Genomic DNA, 20873 nt, shown 5'->3' on the forward strand with positions numbered 1-20873 from the left:
CCCCCAGCCCCTCGCCCTCCCCTCTCCCCTCCCCTTTCCCCTCCCCCTCCCCCTTTCTCCTCCCCTTTCCCTCTCTCCTTCCCCTCCCCCCTCCCCAAAGCCCTCCCCCTCCCTCTTTCCCCTCCCCCTCCATCCCCCCTTTCCCCTCCCCATTCCCTCCCCCTCCCCAAACCCCTCCCCCTCCCTCCTCTTCCCCCTTTCCCCTCCCCAAACCCCTCCCCCTCCTCCATTCCCCTCCCCCTCCATCCCTCATCCCCTCCCCATCCCTTCTTTCCCCTCCCCCTCCCCACCCCTCCCCAAGCCCCTCCCCCAATCCAGACCCTCCTCCTTCCCCTCCCCCAACCCAGACCCTCCTCCTTCCCCTCCCCCAACCCAGACCCTCCTCCTTCCCCTCCCCCAACCCAGACCCTCCTCCTTCCCCTCCCCCAATCCAGACCCTCCTCCTTCCCCTCCCCCAACCCAGACCCTCCTCCTCCCTCTTTCCCCTCCCCCTCCATCCCTCCATTCCCTCCCCCTCCCCTCTTTCCCCTCCCCACCCCTCCCCAAGCCCCTCCCCACCCCAAACCCCTCCCCCTTTACCCTCCCCCAACCCAGACCCTCCCCCTCCCTCTTTCCCCTCCCCCTCCATCCCCTTCCCCTCCCCCTCCCCACTCCTCCCCAAGCCCCTCCCCCACCCCAAACCCCTCCCCCTCTGTCTTTCCCCTCCCCCTCCCCCTCCCCAAGCGCCTCCCCTCCCCATTCTCCTCCCCCTCCATCCCCCTCCCTCTTTCCCCTCCCCAAAGCCCTCCCCCTCCTCCTTTCCCCTCCCCCTCCATCCCCCCTTTTCCCCCCCAGACTCTCCCCCTCCCCCTTCCCCTCCCCAAGCCCCTCCCCCAACCCAGACCCTCCCCCTCCTCCTTTCCCCTCCCCCTCCATCCCTCTATTCCCTCCCCCTCCCCATCCCCCTTTCCCCTCCCCTCCCCCCTCCCCCTTTCCCCTCCCCCTCCCCAGCCCCTCCCCCACCCCAGACCCTCCCCCTCCATCCCCTCTTCCCCTCCCCCTCCCTCTTTCCCCTCCCCATCCCCAACCTTCCCCAAGCCCCTCCCCCACCCCAGACCCTCCCCCTCCCTCTTTTCCCTCCCCCTCCATCCCCCCTTTCTCCTCCCCATTCCCTCCCCCTCCCCAAGCCCCTACCCCAACCCAGACCCTCCCCCTCCCTCTTTCCCTCCCCCTCCCCAAAGCCCTCCCCCTCCTCCTTTCCCCTCCCCCTCCATCTCCCATCCCCTCCCCATTCCCTCTTTCCCCTCCCCTCCCCACCCGTCCCCCACCCCAAACCCCTCCCCCTCTGTCTTTCCCCTCCCCCTCCCCCTCCCAAGCCCCTCCCCCACCCCAGACCCTCCCCCCCCATCCTCCTTCCCCTCCCCCTCTGTCTTTCCCCTCCCCTCCCCAAACCCCTCCACACTCCCCAAACCCCTCCCCCTCCCCTTTTCCCCTCCCCTTCCCCTCCCCCTCCATCCCCATCCCCTCCCCTTCCCCACCCCTCCTTAAGCCCCTCCCCCTCCCCAAGCCCCTCCCCCTCCCCAAGCCCCTCCCCCACCCCAAACCCCTCCCCCTTCCCCTCCCCTCCTCCATTCCCCATCCCCTCCACCCCCCTTCCCCTCCCCATTCCCTCCCCCTCCCCAAACCCCTCCCCCCACCCAAGCCCCTCCCCCTCCCCAGCCCCTCCCCCTCCCCTTTCCCCTCCCCCCGCCCTCCCCCTCCCTCTCGGTGTCCCCATGGCCCCCCCCCGGGGCGGCTCTGGCCGCCGGGTTCCTTTTCTTCCCGGGTTTATTCGCCGTCTCCAAAGCGACCTTGAGGCGTTTCGGGTGGCCCGAGCCGCACTCGGCCATCCTGGCCGCTCGGTGAGTGGGGACACACGGACACGGGGGGGGGACACACGGACACGGGGGGGGACACACGGACACGGGGGGGACACACGGATGGGGACACACGGACACGGGGGGGGGACACACGGACGGGGGCAGGGACAGACGGACACGGGGGCAGGGACACGGGGGGGGACACACGGACACGGGGGCAGGGACACACGGACGGGGGCAGGGACACACGGACACGGGGGGGGACACACGGACACGGGCAGGGGACAGACAGACACGGGGGGGACACACGGACGGGGCAGGGACACACGGACACGGGGGGGACACACGGACACGGGGGCAGGGACACACGGACGGGGGCAGGGACACACGGACACGGGGGGGGACACACGGACACGGGCAGGGACAGACAGACACGGGGGGGACACACGGACGGGGCAGGGACACACGGACACGGGGGGGACACAGGGACACGGGGGGGGACACACGGACACACGGGGAGAGAGACACACAGATATGGGGGGGAGGGGACACACGGACACGGGAGGGACAGAGGGGACATGGGGGGACACAGGGACACGGGGGGGACACAGGGACATGGGGGGGACACATGGACATGGGGGGGGGACACAGGGACATGGGGGGACACATGGACACGGAGGGACACAGGGACATGGGGGGGACACACGGACCCTGTGCCCCCATGTCCCTCCCCATGTGCCCCCCATGTCCCCTCAATGTCTCCTCCATGTCCCCTGTGACCCCCCATGTCCCCTCATGTCCCCTCATGTCCCCTGTGCCCTCCATGTCCCCTCATGTCCCCCCATATCCTCTGTGACACCTCATGTCCCCCCCATGTACCCCCCATGTCCTCCCCATGTCCTCTCAATGTCCCCCCATGTCCCCCTGTGACCCCCCATGTCCCCTCCATGTCCCCTCCATGTCCCCCTCATGTTCCATGTCCCCTGTGACCCCTCATGTCCCCCCCCATATCCTCTGTGACCCCCCATGTCCCCCATGTCCCCCCATGTCCCTGTGACCCCTCATGTCCCCCCATGTCCCCCCCCATGTTCCCCTCCATGTCCCCATCCATGTGCCCCCCCGTCCCCCCCGTGCCCCTCCATGTCCCCTCCATGTCCCTCCGTGTCCCATGTCCCACCCCCCCATGTCCCCCCCCATGTCCCCTGTGCCCCCCATGTCCCCCCATGTCCCTCCGTGTCCCATGTCCCCCCCATGTCCCCCCCCATGTCCTCTGTGACCCCCCATGTCCCACTCCATGTCCCCCATGTCCCCCATGTCCCCCCCCATGTCCCCTGTGACCCCCCCATGTCCCCCTCCATGTCCCTCCGTGTCCCATGTCCCCCCCCATGTCCCCCATGTCCCCTGTGCCCCCCCATGTCCCCCCATGTCCGTGTGTCCCCCCATGTCTGTGTGTCCCCCCCCATGTCCCTCCCCATGTCCCTGTGTCCCTCCCCATGTCCCATGTCCCCCCCATGTCCCCTGTGACCCTCCATGTCCCCTCCATGTCCCCTCCATGTCCCACTCGTGTTCCATGTCCCCTCCATGTTCCCCCCATGTCCCCCCCATGTCCCCTGTGACCCCCATGTCCCCCCCCATGTCCCCTGTGCCCCCCATGTCCCCTCCATGTCCCATGTCCCCCCCATGTCCCCCTGTGACCCCCCATGTCCCCTCCATGTCCCATGTCCCCCCCATGTCCTCTGTGCCCCCCATGTCCCCTCCATGTCCCCCCCATGTGCCCCCGTCCCCCCGTGCCCCCCCAGGCTGGTGTCCTCGGTGCAGGCAGCGATGGCCTCCACGGCCGGCTACATCATCTCCTCCTCGTGTCACCACGTCATCGACGACCAGTGAGTGTCCCACCTCCCCTCCCCTCGGCCCCCCAAACCCCCCCCAGCCCCGCGATCCACCCCTCCCAAAAGCGACCTCGCCCCCCAAACCCCCCCAAAACCCCCCCAAAACCCCCCCGGAGTCGCCCTCGCGCGGTTCAGCACTGGACAGCTCCCGCCCCCCCCAACCGGTTCAGCACTGGACAGCTCCCGGAGTCCCCAAAACAGCCCCTGAGACCCCCAAAACAGCCCCAAAACATCCCCTGAGACCCCCCAAAACAGCCCCAAACAGCCCTTGAGACCCCCCTGAGAACCCCCAAACCAGCCCTGGACCCCTGAGACCCCCCAAACCAGTCCCAGACCCCTGAGACCCCCCAAACGAGCCCCAGACCCCTGAGTCTCCCCTGCCCCCCACGCGGTTCAGCACTGGACAGCTCCCGGAGCCCCCAAAACGGCCCCTGAAACCCCAAAAAACAGCCTCAAAACAGCCCCTGAGACCCCCCCTGAGACCCCCCCAAACCAGCCCTGGACCCCTGAGACCCCCCAAACCAGTCCCAGACCCCTGAGACCCCCCAAATGAGCCCCAGACCCCTGAGCCCCCCCCCACGCGGTTCAGCACTGGACAGCTCCCGGAGCCCCCAAAACAGCCCCTGAGACCCCAAAAACAGCCCCAAAACAGCCCCTGAGACCCCTCTAGACCCCCCAAATCAGCCTCAGAGCCCCTGAGACCCCGCAAACCAGTCCCAGACCCCTGAGCCCCCCCAAACGAACTCCAAACAGCCCCTGAGACCCCTAAAACAGCCCCAAACAGCCCCTGAGACCCCCCAAAACAGCCCCAAAACAGCCCCTGAGACCCCCTGAGACCCCTCAAATCAGCCTCAGAGCCCCTGAGACCCCGCAAACCAGCCCCAGACCCCTGAGCCCCCCCAACGAACTCCAAACAGCCCCTGAGACCCCCTGAGACCCCGCAAATCAGCCTCAGAGCCCCTGAGACCCCCCAAACGAGCCCCAGACCCCTGAGCTCCCCCTGCCCCCCCCACGCGGTTCAGCACTGGACAGCTCCCGGAGCCCCCAAAACAGCCCCAAAACAGTCCCTGAGACCCCCCGAGACCCCCCAAATCAACTTCAGAGCCCCCGAGACCCCCCAAACCAGCCTCGGACCCCTGAGCCCCCCCCCGCCCCTCCCGCAGTTCAGCACTGGACAGCTCCCGGTGCCCCCCAAAACAGCCCCTGAGGACCCCAAAAACAGCCTCAAAACAGCCCCTGAGACCCCCCAAAACAGCCCCAGAGCCCATGAGACCCCCCCAAACAAGCCCCGAACCCCTGAGACCCCCAAACCAGCTCCAGAACCCCCGAGACCCCCCAAACCAGCCTCGGGACCCCTGAGCCCCCCCCCGCCCCCCACGTGGTTCAGCACTGGACAGCTCCCGGCGCCCCCAAAACAGCCCCTGAGACCCCCAAAACAGCCCCAAAACAGCCCCTGAGACCCCTCTAGACCCCCCAAATCAGCCTCAGAGCCCCTGAGACCCCGCAAACCAGTCCCAGACCCCTGAGCCCCCCCAAACGAACTCCAAACAGCCCCTGAGACCCCCCAAAACAGCCCCAAAACAGCCTCTGAGACCCCCTGAGACCCCTCAAATCAGCCTCAGAGCCCCTGAGACCCCGCAAACCAGCCCCAGACCCCTGAGCCCCCCCAAACGAACTCCAAACAGCCCCTGAGACCCCCTGAGACCCCGCAAATCAGCCTCAGAGCCCCTGAGACCCCCCAAACGAGCCCCAGGACCCCTGAGCTCCCCCTGCCCCCCCCACGCGGTTCAGCACTGGACAGCTCCCGGAGCCCCCAAAACAGCCCCAAAACAGTCCATGAGACCCCCCGAGACCCCCAAATCAACTTCAGAGCCCCCGAGACCCCCCAAACCAGCCTCGGACCCCTGAGCCCCCCCCCGCCCCCCCGCAGTTCAGCACTGGACAGCTCCCGGTGCCCCCAAAACAGCCCCTGAGACCCCAAAAACAGCCTCAAAACAGCCCCTGAGACCCCCCAAAACAGCCCCAGAGCCCATGAGACCCCCCCAAACAAGCACCGAACCCCTGAGACCCCCCAAACCAGCTCCAGAACCCCCGAGACCCCCCAAACCAGCCTCGGACCCCTGAGCCCCCCCCCGCCCCCCACGTGGTTCAGCACTGGACAGCTCCCGGCGCCCCCAAAACAGCCCCTGAGACCCCAAAACAAGCCCCGAACCCCTGAGACCCCCCAAACCAGCTCCAGAACCCCCGAGACCCCCCAAACCAGCCTCGGACCCCTGAGCCCCCCCCGCCCCCCACGTGGTTCAGCACTGGACAGCTCCCGGCGCCCCCAAAACAGCCCCAAAACAGCCCCTGAGACCCCCCAAAACAGCCCCTGAGACACCCCTGAGACCCACCCAAACCAGTCCCAGATCCCTGAGACCCCCCAAACGAGCCCCAGACCCCTGAGCTCCCCCTGCCCCCCCACGTGGTTCAGCACTGGACAGCTCCCCGGCGCCCCAAAACAGCCCCTGAGACCCCCCAAAACAGCCCCAAACAGCCCCTGAGACCCCCCAAAACAGCCCCAAAACAGCCCCTGAGACCCCCCTGAGACCCCTCAAAACCAGCCCTGGACCCCTGAGACCCCCCAAACCAGTCCCAGACCCCTGAGACCCCCCAAATGAGCCCCAGACCCCTGAGCCCCCCCCCACGCAGTTCAGCACTGGACAGCTCCTGGCGCCCCCAAAACGGCCCCTGAGACCCCCAAAACAGCCTCAAAACAGCCCCTGAGACCCCCCTGAGACCCCCCAAACCAGTCCTGGACCCCTGAGCCCCCCCCGCCCCCCACGTGGTTCAGCACTGGACAGCTCCGGAGCCCCCAAAAACGGCCCCTGAGACCCCCAAAACAGCCCCAAAACAGCCCCTGAGACCCCCCCAAAACAGCCCAAACAGCCCCTGAGACCCCCCAAAACAGCCCCAAAACAGCCCCTGAGACCCCCCTGAGACCCCTCAAAACCAGCCCTGGACCCCTGAGACCCCCCCAAACCAGTCCCAGACCCCTGAGACCCCCCAAATGAGCCCCAGACCCCTGAGCCCCCCCCCACGCAGTTCAGCACTGGACAGCTCCTGGCGCCCCCAAAACGGCCCCTGAGACCCCCAAAACAGCCTCAAAACAGCCCCTGAGACCCCCCTGAGACCCCCAAACCAGTCCTGGACCCCTGAGCCCCCCCCGCCCCCCACGTGGTTCAGCACTGGACAGCTCCCGGAGCCCCCAAAACGGCCCCTGAGATCCCCCCAAACCAATCCCAGAGCCCCTGAGACCCCCCAAACCAGCCCAAAACAGCCCCTGAGGCACCCTGAGACACCCCAAACCAGCCCCAAACCAGCCTCGGACCCCCTGAGCCCCCCCAAAGCAGCCCTGAGCCCCCTCTGACCCCCCAAATCAGCCTCTGACCCCCCCAATTCAGCCTCTGACCCCCCCCAAACCAGACCTGAGCCCCCTCTGACCCCCCTAGATCAGCCTCTGACCCCCCCAATTCAGCCTCTGACACCCCCCAAACCAGACCTGAGCCCCCTCTGACCCCCCTAGATCAGCCTTAACACCCCCCAAATCAGCCCTGAGCCCCCTCTGACCCCCCCAAACCAGCCCTGAGCCCCCCCCTGGGGTGGGATTAAGGGGCAGCAGCTGCTCAGGGGCTCAGCCAGGATTAACCTGGGGGGGAGGGGAGGGGGGGGAGGGGGGATGGGGGGGGAGGGGGCAGGTGGCACCCACAGATCCCTCAGACCCCAAATTGGGGCTCCTGAGGGGTCCCCAAAGGTCCTGGGGTCCTCTGCCTGGGGTATTTGGGGGGTCTCTTGGTCCATGGGGACCCCAAACTGAGGGTCCTGAGGGGTCCCCAAAGTCCTGGGGTCTTCAGCTTGGGGTCTTTGGGGGGTCTCTAGGTCTATGGGGACCCCAAATTGGGGGTCTTGAGGGGGTCCCCAAGCTCCTGGGTCCCCCCTACTTGGGGTCCTGAGGGGTCCCCAAAGTCCTGGGGTCTTCAGCTTGGGGTCTTTTGGGGGTCTCTGGGTCTCTGGAGACCCCAAATTGGGGTCCTGAGGGGTCCCCAAAGTCCTGGGTGTCCCCAGTTGGGGGTCTTGGGAGTCCTGGGAGCCCCAAATTGGGGGTCTGGGGTCTTCAGCTTGGGGTCTTTGGGGGTCTCTGAGTCCATGTTGACCCCAAATTAGGGGTCTTGAGGGGTCCCCAAGCTCCTGGGTCCCCCTACTTGGGGTCCTGAGGGGTCCCCAAAGTCCTGGGGTCTTCAGCTTGGGGTCTTTGGGGGTCTCAGAGTCCATGTGGACCCCCAAATTGGGGGTCTCAAGGGTCCCCAGGGTCATAGGCCCCCACATTTGGGGTCCTGAGGTGTCCCCAAAGTCCTGGGGGTCCATGGATCAGGGTCTTTTAGGGGTCTCTGGGTCCATGGGGACCCCAAATTGAGGCTCATGAGTCCCCCCAGTTGGGGTCTTGGACCTCCTGGATCCCCAGTTTGGGGTCCCCCCAAGTCCTTGGGCTCTTGACTGTCCCCAGTTGGGGTCTTGGACCTCTTGATGCCCCAAGTTGGGTTCTCCAGAGCTTCTCCAACTCCTGGATCCCCCAAATTTGGGGCCCCCCAAAGTCCCCTGAGCTCCTGAGTCCCCCCAGTTGGAGTCTTGGACCTCCTGGATCCCCAGTTTGGGGGTTCCCCCAAGACCTTGAGCTCTTGACTGTCCCCAGTTGGGTTCTTGGGGCTCCTGGATGCCCCAAGTTGGGGTTCTCCAGAGCTTCTCCCACTCCTGGGATCCCCCCAAACTGGTGTGTCCCCCCAAGATCCCCAAACTCCTGGAACCCCCAAATTGAACCCCCCCGAAGTCCTTGAGCTCTTGAGTCCCCCCAGTTGGGTTCTTGGACCTCCTGGATTCCCTAGTTTGGGGTCCCCCCAAGTCCTTGAGCTGTTGAGTCCCCCCAGTTGGGGTCTTGGGGCTCCTGGATCCTCCAAGTTGGGTTCTCCAGAGCTTCTCCAACTCCTGGATCCCCCAAATTGGGGCCCCCCAAGATCCCAAAACACCTTGAACCCCCAAATTGAACCCCCCCAAAGTCCTTGAGCTCTTGAGTGTCCCCAGTTGGGTTCTTGGACCTCCCTGAATCTTCCAAGTTGGGTTGTCCAGAGCAACTCCTGGATCCCCCAAATTGGGGTCCCCCAAGATCCCCAAACTCCTGGATCCCCCAGTTGTGGTCTCCCCAAGTCCTTGGACTCTTGACTGTCACCAGTTGGGGGTCTTGGACCTCTTGGATGCCCCAAGTTGGGTTCTCCAGAGCTTCTCCAACTCCTGGATCCCCCCAAACTGGTGTCCCCCAAGATCCCAAAACACCTTGAACCCCCAAATTGAACCCCCCCAAAGTCCTTGAGCTCTTGAGTGTCCCCAGTTGGATTCTTGGACCTCTTGGATGCCCCAAGTTGGGTTCTCCAGAGCTTCTCCAACTCCTGGATCCCCCAAACTGGTGTCCCCCAAGATCCCAAAAGACCTTGAACCCCCAAATTGAACCCCCCCGAAGTCCTTGAGCTCCTGAGTCCCCCCAGTTGGGGTCTTGGACCTCCTGGATCCTCCAAGTTGGATTCTCCAGAGCTTCTCCCACTCCTGGATCCCCCCAAACTGGTGTCCCCCAAGATCCCCAAACTCCTGGAACCCCCAAATTGAAGCCTCCCCAAGTCCTTGAGCTCTTGACTGTCCCAAGTTGGGGTCTTGGACCTCCTGAATCTTCCAAGTTGGGTTCTCCAGAGCTTCTCCAACTCCTGGATCCCCCAAATTGGGGTCCCCCAAAGTCCCTTGAGCTCCTGAGTCCCCCCAGTTGGGGTCTTGGACCTCTTGGATGCCCCAAGTTGGGTTCTCCAGAGCTTCTCCAACTCCTGGATCCCCCCAAACTGGTGTCCCCCAAGATCCCAAAACACCTTGAACCCCCAAATTGAACCCCCCCAAAGTCCTTGAGCTCTTTAGTCCCCCCAGTTGGGGTCTTGGACCTCCTGGATCCCCAGTTTGGGGTCCCCCTAAGACCTTGAGCTGTTGAGTGTCCCTAGTTGGGTTCTTGGATGCCCCAAGTTGGGTTCTCCAGAGCTTCTCCAGCTCTTGGCACCCCCAGTTTGGGGTCCCCAGCACCTTTCACGCCCTTGCCCTGCCTCCCCCTCCCCTCCCCAGGCACTGGCTGGCCGGGGTGTACCCCGAGTTTGCCATCCCCTACTTCATGCTGGGTACCCCAAGTTGGGGGTCCCCAAAGTCCTTGAGCTCCTGAGTCCCCCCAGTTGGGGTCTTGGACCTCCTGGATCCCCCAGTTTGGGGTCCCCCCCAAGTCCTTGAGCTCTTGAGTGTCCCCAGTTGGGTTCTTGGACCTCTTGGATCTTGCAAGTTGGGTTCTCCAGAGCTTCTCCAACTCCTGGATCCCCCAAATTGGGGCCCCCCAAAGTCCCTTGAGCTCTTGAGTGTCCCCAGTTGGGTTCTTGGACCTCCTGGGTCCCCAGTTTGGGGTCTCCCCAAGACCTTGGTCTCTTGAGTGTCCCCAGTTGGGTCTTGGGGCTCCTGAATGGCCCAAGTTGGGTTCTCCAGAGCTTCTCCCACTCCTGGATCCCCCCAAACTGGTGTCCCCCAAGATCCCCAAACTCCTGGAACCCCCAAATTGAAGCCTCCCCAAGTCCTTGAGCTCTTGACTGTCCCAAGCTGGGGTCTTGGACCTCCTGAATCTTCCAAGTTGGGTTCTCCAGAGCTTCTCCAACTCCTGGATCCCCCAAATTGGGGTCCCCCAAAGTCCCTTGAGCTCCTGAGTCCCCCCAGTTGGGGTCTTGGACCTCCTGGATCCCCATGTTTGGGGTCTCCAGAGCTTCTCCAGCTCTTGGCACCCCCAGTTTGGGGTCCCCAGCACCTTTCACGCCCTTGCCCTGCCTCCCCCTCCCCTCCCCAGGCACTGGCTGGCCGGGGTGTACCCCGAGTTCGCCGTCCCCTACTTCATCTACGACGTCTACGCCATGTTCCTGTGCCACCGGCACCGGGGGCGGCTCAAGGGCCACGAGGCGGCTCCGGCCCCGGCTCTGGCGGCCTCTGCTGGCGCCTTCCTGCGGCGGGACCTGCTCATGGTGCTGCACCACGCCGCCATGGTGCTGGTCTGCTTCCCCGTGGCCACCGTGAGAGGGGGGACTGGGCAGAATGGGAGGGGGGGGAGGGGGTTTAGGGACACTTTGGGGACACCTGGATGGGGTTTGGGGACACCTGGATGGGGTTTGGGGGACACTTTGAGGACACCTGGATGGGTTTGGGGACACTTTGGGGACACCAGGATGGGTTTGGGGACACTTTGGGGACACCTGGATGGGTTTGGGGACACCTTGGGGACACCTTGGAGACACCTGGGTGGGTTTGGAGACACCTTGGGGCCACCAGGCTGGGTTTGGGGACACCTTGGAGACACCTGGATGGGTTTGGGGACATCTGGATGGGTTTGGGGACACCTTGGGGACACCTGGATGGGGTTTGGGGACACCTTGGGGACACTTGGATATGTTTGGGGACCCTTTGGGACCACCAGGATGGGTTTGGGGACACCTTGGGGACATCTGGATGAGTTTGGGGACACCAGGATGGGTTTGGGGACACCAGGATGGGTTTGGGGGACACCTTGGGGACACCTGGATGGGTTTGGGGACACCTTGGAGACACCTGGATGGGTTTGGGGACACTTTGGGGACACCAGGATGGGTTTGGGGACACCTGGATTGGTTTGGGGACACCTTGGAGACACCTGGATGGGTTTGGGGACACTTTGGGGACACCAGGATGGGTTTGGGGACACTTTGGGGACACCAGGATGGGGTTTGGGGACACCAGGATGGGTTTGGGGACACTTTGGGGACACCTGGATGGGGTTTGGGGACACCTGGATTGGTTTGGGGACACCTTGGAGACACCTGGATTGGTTTGGGGACACCTTGGAGACACCTGGATGGGGTTTGGGGACACCAGGATGGGTTTGGGGACACTTTGGGGACACCAGGATGGGTTTGGGGACACCTGGATTGGTTTGGGGACACTTTGGGGACACCAGGATGGGGTTTGGGGACACCAGGATGGGTTTGGGGACACTTTGGGGACACCTGGATGGGGTTTGGGGACACCTGGATTGGTTTGGGGACACTTTGGGGACACCTGGATGGGGTTTGGGGACACCAGGATGGGTTTGGGGACACTTTGGGGACACCAGGATGGGTTTGGGGACACCTGGATTGGTTTGGGGACACTTTGGGGACACCTGGATGGGGTTTGGGGACACCAGGATGGGTTTGGGGACACTTTGGGGACACCAGGATGGGGTTTGGGGACACCAGGATGGGTTTGGGGACACTTTGGGGACACCTGGATGGGGTTTGGGGACACCAGGATGGGTTTGGGGACACCAGGATGGGTTTGGGGACACTTTGGGGACACCTGGATGGGGTTTGGGGACACCAGGATGGGTTTGGGGACACTTTGGGGACACCTGGATGGGGTTTGGGGACACCAGGATGGGTTTGGGGACACTTTGGGGACACCTGGATGGGGTTTGGGGACACCTGGATTGGTTTGGGGACACTTTAGGGACACCTGGATGGGGTTTGGGGACACCAGGATGGGTTTGGGGACACTTTGGGGACACCAGGATGGGGTTTGGGGACACCAGGATGGGTTTGGGGACACTTTGGGGACACCTGGATGGGGTTTGGGGACACCAGGATGGGTTTGGGGACACCAGGATGGGTTTGGGGACACTTTGGGGACACCAGGATGGGGTTTGGGGACACCAGGATGGGTTTGGGGACACTTTGGGGACACCAGGATGGGGTTTGGGGACACCAGGATGGGTTTGGGGACACTTTGGGGACACCTGGATGGGGTTTGGGGACACCAGGATGGGTTTGGGGACACTTTGGGGACACCAGGATGGGGTTTGGGGACACCAGGATGGGTTTGGGGACACTTTGGGGACACCAGGATGGGTTTGGGGACACCAGGATGGGTTTGGGGACACTTTGGGGACACCTGGATGGGGTTTGGGGACACCAGGATGGGTTTGGGGACACTTTGGGGACACCTGGATGGGGTTTGGGGACACCAGGATGGGTTTGGGGACACCAGGATGGGTTTGGGGACACTTTGGGGACACCTGGATGGGGTTTGGGGACACCAGGATGGGTTTGGGGACACTTTGGGGACACCTGGATGGGGTTTGGGGACACCAGGATGGGTTTGGGGACACTTTGGGGACACCAGGATGGGGTTTGGGGACACCAGGATGGGTTTGGGGACACTTTGGGGACACCTGGATGGGGTTTGGGGACACCAGGATGGGTTTGGGGACACTTTGGGGACACCTGGATGGGGTTTGGGGACACCAGGATGGGTTTGGGGACACTTTGGGGACACCTGGATGGGGTTTGGGGACACCAGGATGGGTTTGGGGACACTTTGGGGACACCTGGATGGGTTTGGGGACACCTGGATGGGTTTGGGGACACTTTGGGGACACCTGGATGGGGTTTGGGGACACCAGGATGGGTTTGGGGACACTTTGGGGACACCTGGATGGGGTTTGGGGACACCAGGATGGGTTTGGGGACACTTTGGGGACACCAGGATGGGGTTTGGGGACACCAGGATGACTTTTGGGACACCTGGATGAGTTTGGGGACACTTGGATGGGTTTGGGGACATTTTGGGGACACCTGGATGGGTTTGGGGGCACCTGGATGGGTTTGGGGGCACCTGGATGGGTTTGGGGACCCTTTGGGGACACCAGGATGGGCTTGGGGACACTCTGAGGACAGCTGGATGGGTTTGGAGACACCTTGGGGACATCTGGATGAGTTTGGGGACACCTGGATGGGGCTGGGGACACTTTGGGGACATCTGGGTGGGTTTGGGGACACTTTGGGGACACCAGGTTGGGTTTGAGGACACTTTGGGGACATGAGGCCACCTTGGGGACACCTTGGGGACACCTGGATGGGTTTGGGGACACTCTGGGGACATGGGGAGGCAGTGGGGACACCTTGGGGACAGCTGGATGGGGTTTGGGGACAGCTGGATGGGTTTGGGGACACTCTGGGGACATGGGGAGGCAGTGGGGACACCTTGGGGACAGCTGGATGGGGTTTGGGGACACCTGGATGGGTTTGGGGACACCTTGGGGACATTTAGATGGGTTTGGGGACACCTTGGGGACACCAGGTTGGGTTTGGGGACACCTTGGGGACATCTGGATGGGGATGGGGACATATTGGGGACATGGGGAGGGGGTTGAGGACATCTTGGGGACACCAGGATGGGTTTGAGGACACTTTGGGGACACCAGGATGAGTTTGGGGACACGTTGGAGACATCTTGGGGACACTTTGGGGGCATGAGGATGGGGCTGGGGATACCTTGGGGACATCTGGATGAGTTTGGGGACAATTTGAGGACAGCTGGATGGGTTTGGGGACACCTTGGGGACACCACGTTGGGTTTGGGGACATTTTGGGGACACTTTGGGGATATCTGGATGGGTTTGGGGACACCTTGGGGATATTGGATGGATTTGGGGACATGAGGCCACCTTGGGGACACCTTGGAGACATCTGGATGTGTTTGAGGACCCTTTGGGGACACCTGGATGGGTTTGGGGACATCTGGATGGATTTGAGGACCCTTTGGGGACACCTGGATGGGTTTGGGGACACCTTGGGGGTGTGGGGAGGGGACTGGGGACACTTTGGGGACACCTTGGGGACAGCAGGATGGGTTTGGGGACCCTTTGGGGCCACCAGGATGGGTTTGGGGACACCTTGGAGACACCTTGGGGACACTTGGATGGGTTTGGGGACCCTTTGGGGACACCTGGATGGGTTTGGGGACACTTTGGGGACACCTTGGAGACACTTTGTGGACATGAGGATGGGACTGGGGACACCTTGGGGACACCTGGATGGGTTTGGGGACACTTTGGGGACATCTGGATGGGTTTGGGGACCCTTTGGGGACACTTGGATGGGTTTGGGGACCCTTTGGGACCACCAGGATGGGTTTGGGGACACCTTGGGGACATCTGGATGAGTTTGGGGACACCAGGATGGGTTTGGGGACACCAGGATGGGTTTGGGGACACCTTGGGGACACCTGGATGGGGTTTGGGGACACCTTGGGGACATCTGGATGGGTTTGGGGACACCTTGGGGACACCTGGATGGGTTTGGGGACACTTTGGGGACACTTGGATGGTTTTGGGGACCCTTTGGCGATACTTGGATGGTTTTGGGGACCCTTTGGGGACACCTGGATGGGTTTGGGAACACTTTGGGGCCACCAGGATGGGTTTGGGGACATCTGGATGGGTTTGGGGACACCTGGATGGGTTTGGGGACACCTTGGGGACACTTGGATGTGTTTGGGGACCCTTTGGGACCACCAGGATGGGTTTGGGGACACCTTGGGGACACTTGGATGGGTGTGGGGCCACCAGGATGGGTTTGGGGACACCTGGATGGGTTTGGGGACACCTTGGGGACATTTGGATGGGTGTGGGGCCACCAGGATGGGTTTGGGGACACCTTGGGGACACCTGGATGGCTTTGGGGACCCTTTGGGGACCCTCTGAGCTCCCCAGGCTGAGTCTGGCGGGCCCCAGCGTCTCGCTGCCACCCCCAGGCTGGGGACGTGCCCATGGGGTCCCACCACAGCTCCAGGAGCTCCAGGAGCTTCTCCAGGCCTCTTGGTGACCTCAGTGTCCCCCCCGTGTCCCCCCCGTGTCCCCCCCGTGTCCCCCCCCGTGTCCCCTCAGCTGTGGCGCCAGGGCAAGGGCGATTTCTTCTTGGGGTGTCTCCTGATGGCCGAGCTCAGCACCCCCTTCGTCTGCCTGGGCAAGGTTCTCATCCTGGTGAGCCCCAGCCTGGGGGGGCCTGGGAGGGTCCAGGGGGGGCCCCAACCCTTGGGCCAACAACCCCTGGGAGATGTGGCTCCTGCACACCCCTTGGGAGATGTTGGGGGACCCTCAACCCCTTGGTCCCTCAACCCCTGGTAGATGTGGCTCCTCCAAACCCCTGGGAGATGTTGGGGGTCCCTCAAGCCTTTGGTCCCTCAACCCCTGGTAGATGTGGCTCCTCCAAAGCCTTGGGAGATGTTGGGGGTCCCTCAAGCCTTTGGTCCCTCAACCCCTGGTAGATGTGGCTCCTCCAAAGCCTTGGGAGATGTTGGGGGTCCCTCAAGCCTTTGGTCCCTCAATCACTGGGAGATGTTGGGTGTCCATAGGTCCCTCAACCCTTTGGTTCCTCAACCTCTTGGGTAGATGTGGGGTGTCCATAGGTCCCTCATCCCCCTTGGTCTCTCACCCCATGGCAGATGTGGCTCCTCCAAACCCCTGGCAGATGTTGGGTGTCCCTCAACCCCTTGTCCCTCAACCCCAGTGTAGATGTGGCTCCTCCATAGGTCCCTCAACCCATTGGTCCCTCAACCTTTGAGTAGATGTGGCTCCTCTGAACCCCTGGCAGATGTTGGGTGTCCCTCAGCCCTTGGTCCCTCAACCCCTGGGAGATGTGGGGTGTCCATAGGTCCCTCAACCCCTTGTCCCTCAACCCCTGGTAGATGTGGCTCCTCCATAGGTCCCTCATCCCCCTTGGTCTCTCACCCCATGTCAGATGTGGCTCCTCCCCACCCCTGGCAGATGTTGGGTGTCCCTCAACCCCTTGTCCCTCAACCCCTGGTAGATGTGGCTCCTCCATAGGTCCCTCAACCCATTGGTCCCTCAACCTTTGAGTAGATGTGGCTCCTCTGAACCCCTGGCAGATGTTGGGTGTCCCTCAGCCCTTGGTCCCTCAACCCCTGGGAGATGTTGGGTGTCCATAGGTCCCTCAACCCCTTGATTCCTCACCCCCTGGTAGATGTGGCTCCTCCATAGGTCCCTCAACCCCTTGGTTCCTCAACCCCTGGGTAGATGTGGCTCCTCCCAACCCCTGGGAGATGTTGGGTGTCCCTCAACCCCTTGTCCCTCAACCCCTGGGAGATGTGGGGTGTCCATGGGTCCCTGAACCCCTGGCAGATGTTGGGTGTCCCTCAGCCCTTTGTCCCTCAATCCCTGGGAGATGTTGGGTGTCCATAGGTCCCTCAACCCCTTGATTCCTCAACCCCTGGGTAGATGTGGCTCCTCCATAGGTCCCTCAACCCCCTTGTCCCTCTCCCCATGGCAGATGTGGCTCCTCCCAACCCCTGGCAGATGTTGGGTGTCCCTCAACCCCTTGTCCCTCAACCCCTGGTAGATGTGGCTCCTCCATAGGTCCCTCAACCCATTGGTCCCTCAACCTTTGAGTAGATGTGGCTCCTCTGAACCCCTGGCAGATGTTGGGTGTCCCTCAGCCCTTGGTCCCTCAACCCCTGGGAGATGTTGGGTGTCCATAGGTCCCTCAACCCCTTGATTCCTCACCCCCTGGTAGATGTGGCTCCTCCATAGGTCCCTCAACCCCTTGGTTCCTCAACCCCTGGGTAGATGTGGCTCCTCCCAACCCCTGGGAGATGTTGGGTGTCCCTCAACCCTTTGGTCCCTCAATCCCTGGGAGATGTGGGGTGTCCATAGGTCCCTCAACCCCTTGATTCCTCAACCCCTGGGTAGATGTGGCTCCTCCATAGGTCCCTCAACCCCCTTGTCCCTCTCCCCATGGCAGATGTGGCTCCTCCCAACCCCTGGCAGATGTTGGGTGTCCCTCAACCCCTTTGTCCCTCAACCCCTGGGAGATGTTGGGTGTCCATAGGTCCCTCATCCCCTTGTTCCTTCAATCCCATGTCAGATGTGGCTCCTCCCCACCCTTGGGAGATGTTGGGTGTCCCTCAACCCCTTGATTCCTCAACCTCTTGGGTAGATGTGGGGTGTCCATAGGTCCCTCAACCCCTTGGTTCCTCAACCCCTGGGTAGATGTGGCTCCTCCATAGGTCCCTCAACCCCCTTGTCCCTCTCCCCATGGCAGATGTGGCTCCTCCAAACCCCTGGCAGATGTTGGGTGTCCCTCAACCCCTTGGTTCCTCAACCCCTGAGAGAGGTGGCTCCTCCAAAGCCTTGGGAGATGTTGGGTTGTCCCTCAACCCCTTGTCCCTCAACCCCTGGGAGATGTGGGGTGTCCATGGGTCCCTGAACCCCTGGCAGATGTTGGGTGTCCCTCAGCCCTTTGTCCCTCAATCCCTGGGAGATGTGGGGTGTCCATAGGTCCCTCAACCCCTTGATTCCTCAACCCCTGGGTAGATGTGGCTCCTCCATAGGTCCCTCATCCCCCTTGTCCCTCTCCCCATGGCAGATGTGGCTCCTCCCAACCCCTGGCAGATGTTGGGTGTCCCTCAACCCCTTTGTCCCTCAACCCCTGGGAGATGTTGGGTGTCCATAGGTCCCTCATCCCCTTGTTCCTTCAATCCCATGTCAGATGTGGCTCCTCCCCACCCTTGGGAGATGTTGGGTGTCCCTCAACCCCTTGATTCCTCAACCTCTTGGGTAGATGTGGGGTGTCCATAGGTCCCTCAACCCCTTGTCCCTCAACCCCTGGTAGATGTGGCTCCTCCATAGGTCCCTCATCCCCCTTGGTCTCTCACCCCATGTCAGATGTGGCTCCTCCCCACCCCTGGCAGATGTTGGGTGTCCCTCAACCCCTTTGTCCCTCAACCCCTGGGAGATGTTGGGTGTCCATAGGTCCCTCATCCCCTTGTTCCTTCAATCCCATGTCAGATGTGGCTCCTCCCCACCCTTGGGAGATGTTGGGTGTCCCTCAACCCCTTGATTCCTCAACCTCTTGGGTAGATGTGGGGTGTCCATAGGTCCCTCAACCCCTTGGTTCCTCAACCCCTGGGTAGATGTGGCTCCTCCATAGGTCCCTCAACCCCCTTGTCCCTCTCCCCATGGCAGATGTGGCTCCTCCAAACCCCTGGCAGATGTTGGGTGTCCCTCAACCCCTTGGTTCCTCAACCCCTGAGAGAGGTGGCTCCTCCAAAGCCTTGGGAGATGTTGGGTGTCCCTCAACCCCTTGGACCCTCAACCCCTGGGAGATGTGGGGTGTCCATGGGTCCCCGAACCCCTGGCAGATGTTGGGTGTCCCTCAACCCCTTGTCCCTCAACCCCTGGGAGATGTGGGGTGTCCATGGGTCCCCGAACCCCTGGCAGATGTTGGGTGTCCCTCAACCCCTTGGACCCTCAACCCCTGGGAGATGTGGGGTGCCCCCCATCCCCTCATCCCCTCTCCCACCTCACCCGTGCCTCCCCCCACCGTGTCCCCGGGCCCCTCCCGCAGCTGCAGCTGCAGCACACGGCTCTGCACAAGCTCAACGGGGCCGCGCTGCTGGTGACGTTCCTGCTGTGCCGGGTGCTGCTCTTCCCGTACCTGTACTGGGCGTACGGGCGGGCGCGGGGGCTGCCGCTGCTGCGGGTGCCCTGGGCGCTGCCCCCGAGCTACAACGCGGCCGCCGCCGCGCTCCTGGCGCCGCAGCTCTACTGGTTCCTCCTCATCTGCCGCGGCGCCTGGAGGCTGTGCCGGGGGCGGCCCCGGGACCACCCCCCCTGAGCATCCCCTGGCCCCGGGACCACCCCCCTGAGCATCCCCGGGCCCCGGGACCACCCCCCCTGAGCATCCCCGGGCCCCGGGACCACCCCCCTGAGCATCCCCGGGACCACCCCCCTGAGCATCCCCGGGCCCCGGGACCACCCCCCCTGAGCATCCCCTGGCCCCGGGACCACCCCCCCTGAGCATCCCCGGGACCCGGGACCACCCCCCTGAGCATCCCCGGGACCCGGGACCACCCCCCTGAGCATCCCCGGGCCCCGGGACCACCCCCCCTGAGCATCCCCTGGCCCCGGGACCACCCCCCCTGAGCATCCCCGGGCCCCGGGACCACCCCCCTGAGCATCCCCTGGCCCCGGGACCACCCCCCTGAGCATCCCCGGGCCCCGGGACCACCCCCCTGAGCATCCCCTGGCCCCGGGACCACCCCCCCTGAGCATCCCCTGGCCCCGGGACCACCCCCCTGAGCATCCCCGGGACCACCCCCCCTGAGCAGCCCCGGGACCACCCCCCCTGAGCATCCCCCGGCCCCGGGACCACCCCCCTGAGCATCCCCTGGCCCCGGGACCACCCCCCTGAGCATCCCCTGGCCCCGGGACCACCCCCCCTGAGCATCCCCGGGACCCCCCCCGAGCATCCCCCGGGACCAACCCCCTGAGCATCCCCGGGACCACCCCCCTGAGCATCCCCTGACCCCGGGACCACCCCCCTGAGCATCCCCTCCCCCACCCCCCCTGAGCAGCCCCTGACCCCGGGACCACCCCCCTGAGCATCCCCCGGCCCCGGGACCACCCCCCTGAGCATCCCCCGGCGCCGGGACCACCCCCCTGAGCAGCCCCGGGACCCGGGACCACCCCCCTGAGCATCCCCTGGCCCCGGGACCACCCCCCCTGAGCAGCCCCGGGACCCGGGACCACCCCCCTGAGCATCCCCCGGCCCCGGGACCACCCCCCCTGAGCAGCCCCGGGACCACCCCCCCTGAGCATCCCCTGGCCCCGGGACCACCCCCCTGAGCATCCCCTGGCCCCGGGACCACCCCCCTGAGCATCCCCGGGCCCCGGGACCACCCCCCTGAGCATCCCCTGGCCCCGGGACCACCCCCCCTGAGCATCCCCCGGCCCCGGGACCACCCCCCTGAGCATCCCCGGGACCACCCCCCGAGCATCCCCCGGCCCCGGGACCACCCCCCTGAGCATCCCCTGGCCCTGGGACCACCCCCCTGAGCATCCCCGGGACCCGGGACCACCCCCCTGAGCATCCCCTGGCCCCGGGACCACCCCCCTGAGCAGCCCCGGGACCACCCCCCTGAGCATCCCCTGGCCCCGGGACCACCCCCCTGAGCATCCCCGGGCCCCGGGACCATCCCCCTGAGCATCCCCTGGCCCCGGGACCACCCCCCCTGAGCATCCCCGGGCCCCGGGACCACCCCCCTGAGCATCCCCTGGCCCCGGGACCACCCCCCCTGAGCAGCCCCGGGACCCGGGACCACCCCCCTGAGCATCCCCCGGCCCCGGGACCACCCCCCCTGAGCATCCCCGGGACCCGGGACCACCCCCCTGAGCATCCCCGGGACC

General features: G+C 64.2%; 1 protein-coding gene across 1 annotated transcript; it reads left to right on the forward strand.

The window, feature by feature from the left end:
* The first annotated feature begins 1813 nt into the window (after nucleotides 1-1813).
* LOC133629564 (ceramide synthase-like) lies at nucleotides 1814-19302 on the forward strand. Its single transcript, XM_062020201.1, has 5 exons — nucleotides 1814-1880; nucleotides 3638-3721; nucleotides 10671-10890; nucleotides 15555-15650; nucleotides 19033-19302. The coding sequence occupies exons 2-5, from the start codon at nucleotides 3663-3665 to the stop codon at nucleotides 19300-19302; spliced, it is 645 nt and encodes a 214-aa protein (XP_061876185.1). The 5' UTR covers nucleotides 1814-1880; nucleotides 3638-3662.
* Nucleotides 19303-20873: the final 1571 nt, after the last annotated feature.

This window comes from Colius striatus, unplaced genomic scaffold (assembly GCF_028858725.1).
Source record: "Colius striatus isolate bColStr4 unplaced genomic scaffold, bColStr4.1.hap1 scaffold_68, whole genome shotgun sequence".
Lineage (NCBI taxonomy): Eukaryota > Metazoa > Chordata > Aves > Coliiformes > Coliidae > Colius > Colius striatus.

Excerpts from the sequence above, each read along its gene's own strand:
- LOC133629564 (XM_062020201.1), top strand. The coding sequence starts at position 3,663 with ATGGCCTCCACGGCCGGCTACATCATCTCCTCCTCGTGTCACCACGTC. Across the intron at positions 3,722-10,670 it reads CACCACGTCATCGACGACCA|GCACTGGCTGGCCGGGGTGT; the intron begins GTGAGTGTCCCA and ends TCCCCTCCCCAG. Across the intron at positions 15,651-19,032 it reads TGGGCAAGGTTCTCATCCTG|CTGCAGCTGCAGCACACGGC; the intron begins GTGAGCCCCAGC and ends CCCCTCCCGCAG.